A 6,312-nucleotide genomic window follows, 5' to 3' on the forward strand; every position below is an offset into this window, starting at 1 on the left:
GAGGCCGCCGGAGCCCAGGCTAGACGCGCTCCCCTCCGGCTGGGTCCGCCCGGCGCCTCATCTTCCCTTATGTAACTCCACATCTGCCTGCGCCTTGCAGGTCACCCTGGACCCTGCACTGGGCCCTGTCCACAGGGAGGCTGGCACCCAGGGTCCGTGCAAACGGGAGGTGGAGCGGACCCCTGGTCTGGGCACCCGCTTTCCAAGACCCCCTCCTCCCCATCCCTTCTCCTCCAGACGTTCCTTCCCCCGGAGACCCACATTCCCAAAACATGCACCGAGGAAAAGCCCCGCAGGGCAAGTTCCCCGGAGCGCGGGTGCAGGCGTTTCCCCCACCCCCACCCCCACCCCGGGTCCCCACAGGCGCCAGGGCTCTCCATGATGACCGGGCAGGGGTCACCAGGGCCGAGGGCACGGGAAAGGCCGAGCAACGCAGACCCCGGCTCCAGACCTGCGGGCTGACTGACCGCAGGCGAGCCCCCAGACCCGGTCAAGCCCCGGCCGGGCTCCCAGCCAGCTGCTGTGAGCGCAGGGGCTGGGCTCCAGGCAGCCCGGCGGGCACGCGGCGCTGTCCGTGGTGCTGCCGGAGCCGGGCGGGGCGGGGGCGGGGAGGGGGCGGGGCGAGGGCGGCAGCCAATGGCGGGGGCGCTGCGCGGGGCGCGCGGGGCGGTGGGCTGGGCGCGGGGCGCACTCGGCTGCGCGTTGCGCTCCGGGTGCACGGTCGCGCCGGCAGCGGCTCAGGCTCCGGCTGCTCTCCCGCTGCAGCAGCCGCGCTGCTGGCCCCACTGGGCTCGGATCCGGCCCCGGCCCCCTCGGCACCGCCTGCCCTGGCCCCGGCCCTGGCCCCGCGGACCATGCGCTGGGCGCCCCCCGGGGAACCCGACCCGGCCAAGGGCCCGCAAAGACTAGGCTCCCGGGCCGGGGCCCCTCCCGGCCGCCCAGCTCTCGGCCGGCGCCCTGCCCAGCGTCCCAGAGCCGCGTGAGCCTGCGGGGCCATGGAGCGCGCGCCGCCCGACGGGCCGCTGAACGCTTCGGGGGCGCTGGCGGGCGAGGCGGCGGCGGCGGGCGGGGCGCGCGGCTTCTCAGCAGCCTGGACCGCGGTGCTGGCCGCGCTCATGGCGCTGCTCATCGTGGCCACGGTGCTGGGCAACGCGCTGGTCATGCTCGCCTTCGTGGCCGACTCGAGCCTCCGCACCCAGAACAACTTCTTCCTGCTCAACCTCGCCATCTCCGACTTCCTCGTCGGTAAATCCCTAGCCCCCGGCCGCCGTGGGACCCAGGGGCGCCCAGCGTGGCCGGGCCAGCGGGGACTGGAGCACGGACCTGGGTGGCTCCCGCAGGCACACGCCCCACCAGGGGACCCGGCCTGGGAAGGGGGCGTCCAGAGCCCATGGGGTGGGGGGCACAGGCGAAGTTCCTTGCCACTCAGGCCTCAGGACAGGGGTTGGGGAGAGATGTCCCCAGGAAGGGACACGGGCACTGGGCGAGGCGCAAGGCGCAAAGGCAGCGGGTGCAGCTCTGGCTCCTGCGCTGTAGCCAAACAAAGGCTGCTGCGGACTTAGGACGCGCGGAGGGCGCAGTGGGGCGGTTTAGAGAAGGTCTGGGGGAGGGGACATGGAAGGGGGATTTTTAGAGCTGTGTTGGGGGAAGGGACCGTGGGGAAGGTGGGGGTTGGGGGAGACGCTCGGAGGAGCGTGCTCTCACGTGTCCAGGCTCTGCTGCCGGCTGGGGGGCGGGGCAGGCGGAGGGGGCTGGAGCGCCAGACACCTGTTGGGGCTGTGAGGTGCGTCTCCCAGACGCTTCAAGCCTGCTTGGCAGTTGTAGTAGCGGCTGGCGGCTGGCGGCTGCAACCAAGTGCCCTTTCAGCCAGGAGAAAGGCCTTCTCCTTGTCTAAGCTGAGAGGGAGGGCTGTCCAACGCCAGGGTAGGGGCTGGAGTCCAGCGGGAGGAGGGGAGAAGGAAATTGTCTTCTTTCCTCCTTTGAGGGCTGGGAAGGCTGGACAGAAGTCCAGGGAGTCCTGACTCCAGGCTCTCGGGGTCTTGTGGTGGCCAGAGTTCCCCATGCCTGGATCATCCCTCCTGCCCCCAGGCCCAGGGGACACAGATGGTGCTGGGAGCCATGTGGGGGTGAAGGCTGGCGGCAGGGTAGAGTTTGTGGCTGACACCAGGTGGAGGGGCGGTAAGATGAGGATGGCTAGTTCCAGAAAAGCAGCCACCATGTGACCCCAGGTCCCGCTGGTGTCTGCGCTTAGGTCCGTCTGGCCCCTGGCCCCTGGCTGCATGGTCCCACTGTGGCCCTACTCCCCACAGGCGCCTTCTGCATCCCACTGTATGTACCCTACGTGCTGACAGGCCGCTGGACCTTCGGCCGGGGCCTCTGCAAGCTGTGGCTGGTAGTGGACTACCTGCTGTGCACCTCCTCTGCCTTCAACATCGTGCTCATCAGCTACGACCGCTTCCTGTCGGTCACCCGAGCCGTGAGTCCTGGGCTGCGGAGCCCCTGTTCACTCCGCAGGGACAGTCGGGACGCCCATGGGAGGCACCTGGGTGAGGATGGCCACTTCTGAGTTGTGGGCAGAAGTGGGCTTGGTCCCACTGGCTTTGCTGCTGACACATGGGCCACTCGATGGCCAGCTGCCCACTCGGGGCCATGGCTGTAGCCAGACTGGCCTGGCCCAGGCAGGAGGCAGGGAATCTGGACGCAGATGTTCCTGAAGGCAGGGCTGTCGCTGCAGCCACCACCCTGGGGCAGGTCCACAGTCCCCGGAGTTAAGGGAGGATCTGGGGCCAGAGGTCCTGGGTGACATCCCTCACACATGCGTGTGTGCAAGCGTGCACACACACACAGGCCCCGGGAAGGCAGGCGGCAGATCCTGGCTCCACAGATTTCCCTTCGTGGGAGCGGCCACCTGAGTCAGGGACCCTGCCCCACCCAGGCTCCCGCATCAGAGCCATGCAGCCCAGGGAGCCGCTGCTGAAGTCACTCCTTCCCCTTCTCATCTCCTTGGCAGCTCACCTCCCCAGGGCTTTATGGGGGCCTCTGCAGGACTGAGGGCAGGTTGTTTGGTTCTAGCCTAGAAAGGCTAAGAGACAGGGTACAAAGAGCATGGCTTTGGGGTCCTCTTGAGCCCATCCTTCTGTGGTCTCTCCCTCCTTTCCTGGAGCCACCAGGCATGGGGCACAAGGAGAGCTGCCACGAAGGGTAAAGCGGCCGAGCAGAGAGCCTGGCATGGGGGTGCTCTGCCCACCTCTCATTAGCAATAGCTGTGAACATTGCTCCCGCCGTCACCAAGGTAAACGCCATCAGGCTGGTGGGGGAGGGTGGCAGGGGCTCTCAGGTCCTCCTCCTCCTCGAGCTGTCCTACCTGAGACCCCTCAGTGGGATCCCTTGGCCCTCCTGCCCCCTGCCCCCACCAGCTGGTTGCTCTCTGCCCTGAGGAGGGCCCTGCCCTCTCTCCCTGTTCTTCCCCAGAGGCCCTGATGTCGATCTGGGATGCTTTGTTCTGTGGCGGGGTGGGGGATGTCTTCCAGCAGTGACCAGCTTGTGGCTTCACTCCTGCACCTCCAGCTCCCAGGGGTGCGAGCACCTGTGCAGGAGTGGGGCTGGACCTCCCACCCCAACCTCTGCAGATGGCTGGGGCCTTTGCAGGATCAGGATGCATCATGTCAGAAACAGCTGCGTGCGCACATGGTCTGGGGCTGATGCTGAGTCTGGTCCCAGGGGTGCAGGGGCCAAGGACAGGACCCCCAGGGAGCTCACAGCTGGTAGGGGGTGGTAAACAGGCAGCCTAGCAGAGAGTGAGGATTCGGGTTGGTCCCAGGGAGCTTCTGAGGCTCTCACTGAGTGTGGCAGGGCCCCAGCCCGGGACCCCAGTGGGGAGGATTAGAGGAAGGGAGGGGAAAGAGGGAGGGAAGGAGGACAGGTGGGGAAAGGAGGAGCATTGCTGCTGAGGGAAGGGCCCACATAGGGGCCCACAGGCTGCGAGGGTGCACCCAGTCCAATATTCCTTCCGCCCCGCCCCTCACCAGCCTGCCCTTCTGCAGGTCTCATACCGGGCCCAGCAGGGTGACACGCGGCGGGCAGTGCGGAAGATGCTGCTGGTGTGGGTGCTGGCCTTCCTGCTGTACGGGCCGGCCATCCTGAGCTGGGAGTACCTGTCCGGGGGCAGCTCCATCCCCGAAGGCCACTGCTATGCCGAGTTCTTCTACAACTGGTACTTCCTCATCACGGCTTCCACCCTGGAGTTCTTCACGCCCTTCCTCAGCGTCACCTTCTTTAACCTCAGCATCTACCTGAACATCCAGAGGCGCACCCGCCTCCGGCTGGATGGGGCTCGAGAGGCAGCCGGCCCCGAGCCCCCTCCTGAGGCCCAGCCCTCACCACCCCCACCGCCTGGCTGCTGGGGCTGCTGGCAGAAGGGGCACGGGGAGGCCATGCCGCTGCACAGGTATGGGGTGGGTGAGGCGGCCACAGGCGCTGAGGCCGGGGAGGCAGCCCTCGGGGGTGGCGGTGGGGGCGGCTCCGCGGCTTCACCCACCTCCAGCTCCGGCAGCTCCTCGAGGGGCACTGAGAGGCCGCGCTCACTCAAGAGGGGCTCCAAGCCATCGGCATCCTCGGCCTCGCTGGAGAAGCGCATGAAGATGGTGTCCCAGAGCTTCACCCAGCGCTTTCGGCTGTCTCGGGACAGGAAAGTGGCCAAGTCGCTGGCCGTCATCGTGAGCATCTTTGGGCTCTGCTGGGCCCCGTACACGCTGCTGATGATCATCCGGGCCGCCTGCCACGGCCACTGCGTCCCTGACTACTGGTACGAAACCTCCTTCTGGCTCCTGTGGGCCAACTCGGCTGTCAACCCTGTCCTCTACCCACTGTGCCACCACAGCTTCCGCCGGGCCTTCACCAAGCTGCTCTGCCCCCAGAAGCTCAAAATCCAGCCCCACAGCTCCCTGGAGCACTGCTGGAAGTGAGTGGCCCACCAGAGCCTCCCTCAGCCACGTCTCTCTCAGCCCAGGTCTCCTGGGCAGCTGGCCCTGCTGCCCCCCACCGGCTCGTTCCCCCAGGGGTGAGCCCCGCCATGTCTGTGGCCCTCTCTTAATGCCACGGCAGCCTCTCTTAGGCCACCCACCCTGCCATGGAGGCACCTTCCTGGGTTGGCCAGAGGGCCCCTCACTGGCTGGACTGGAGGCTGGGTGGCCGGCCCTGCCCCCCACATTCTGGCTCCACCAGGAGGGACAGTCTGGAGGTCCCAGACATGCTGCCCACCCCCTGCTGGTGTACACCCTGCGCAGTTACTGGTTGGTGTTCTTCCCAAAGCAAGCACCCGGGTGTGCTCCAGGCCTCCTGCCCTAGCAGTTTGCCTCTGCACGTGCACACCCCTGCACACCCCTGCACAGCCCTGCACACACCTGCACACCCCTGCACACACCTGCACACACCTGCACACCGTCCCTCTCCCCGGACAAGCCCAGGACACTGCCTTTGCTGCCTTCTGTCTCTTGCATAAGCCTCAGGCCTGGCCCTTTCACCCCTCTTCCCACCAACTCTCTCTGCCCCCAAAAGTGTCAAGGGGCCCTAGGAACCTCGAAGCTGTTCTCTGCTTTTCCATTCTGGGTGTTTTCAGAAAGATGAAGAAGAAAACATGTCTGTGAACTTGATGTTCCTGGGATGTTTAATCAAGAGAGACAAAATTGCTGAGGAGCTCAGGGCTGGATTGGCAGGTGTGGGCTCCCACGCCCTCCTCCCTCCGCTAAGGCTTCCGGCTGAGCTGTGCCAGCTGCTTCTGCCCACCCCGCCTCTGGGCTCACACCGGCCCTGGTGGCCAAGCCTGCCCCGGCCACTCTGTTTGCTCAGCCAGGACCTCTGGGGGTTGTTGGGAGGAGGGGGCCCGGCCAGGCCCGAGGGTCCCGAGGCGTGCAGGGGCGGTCCAGAGGAGGTGCCCGGGCAGGGGCCGCTTTGCCATGTGCTGTGCACCCGTGCCACGCGCTCTGCATGCTCCTCTGCCTGTGCCCGCTGCGCTGCCCTGCAAACCGTGAGGTCACAATAAAGTGTATTTTTTTATTGGTGCTGACTCCTGAGGACTTTGTGGGGTGGTCAGAGCCTTCGTGCTTTGAGGGGAGACTCCAGGGAGTCAAGAAACCACTGAGAAGCAGGCGTGAGGCTGAGGCCTCTGTGTTTTCTTGGAAGTCGGGGGACCGCAGTGGGGATGAAAGACTAGCCTGCCGCACCAGGGTTTAATCCCAAGAAGGGTTTCATGTGCCCTACCGCCAGACCCCTGCACTTCTCAAGACCTGGCTGGCGGGTGAGGAGATGCAGCCC

The 6,312-nt window shown here is 66.4% G+C and overlaps 1 protein-coding gene across 3 annotated transcripts; it reads left to right on the forward strand.

Annotated features, from left to right (window-relative positions):
- The first annotated feature begins 659 nt into the window (after nucleotides 1–659).
- HRH3 (histamine receptor H3) lies at nucleotides 660–6,064 on the forward strand. 3 transcript variants are annotated; one of them, XM_030826544.1, is made up of 4 exons: nucleotides 660–1,245; nucleotides 2,310–2,476; nucleotides 4,044–4,804; nucleotides 5,618–6,064. In XM_030826544.1, coding segments are annotated over exons 1-4 (1,179 nt in total). In that variant the 5' UTR covers nucleotides 660–995; the 3' UTR covers nucleotides 5,619–6,064. The 3 variants fall into 3 exon arrangements, with proteins under 3 accessions (XP_030682404.1, XP_030682402.1, XP_030682403.1); XM_030826542.1 differs by having other exon boundaries at nucleotides 661–1,245; nucleotides 4,044–6,064; XM_030826543.1 differs by having other exon boundaries at nucleotides 661–1,245; nucleotides 2,352–2,476; nucleotides 4,044–6,064.
- Nucleotides 6,065–6,312: the final 248 nt, after the last annotated feature.

This window comes from Nomascus leucogenys, chromosome 13, assembly GCF_006542625.1.
Source record: "Nomascus leucogenys isolate Asia chromosome 13, Asia_NLE_v1, whole genome shotgun sequence".
In the NCBI taxonomy this organism is placed as follows: Eukaryota; Metazoa; Chordata; class Mammalia; order Primates; family Hylobatidae; genus Nomascus; species Nomascus leucogenys.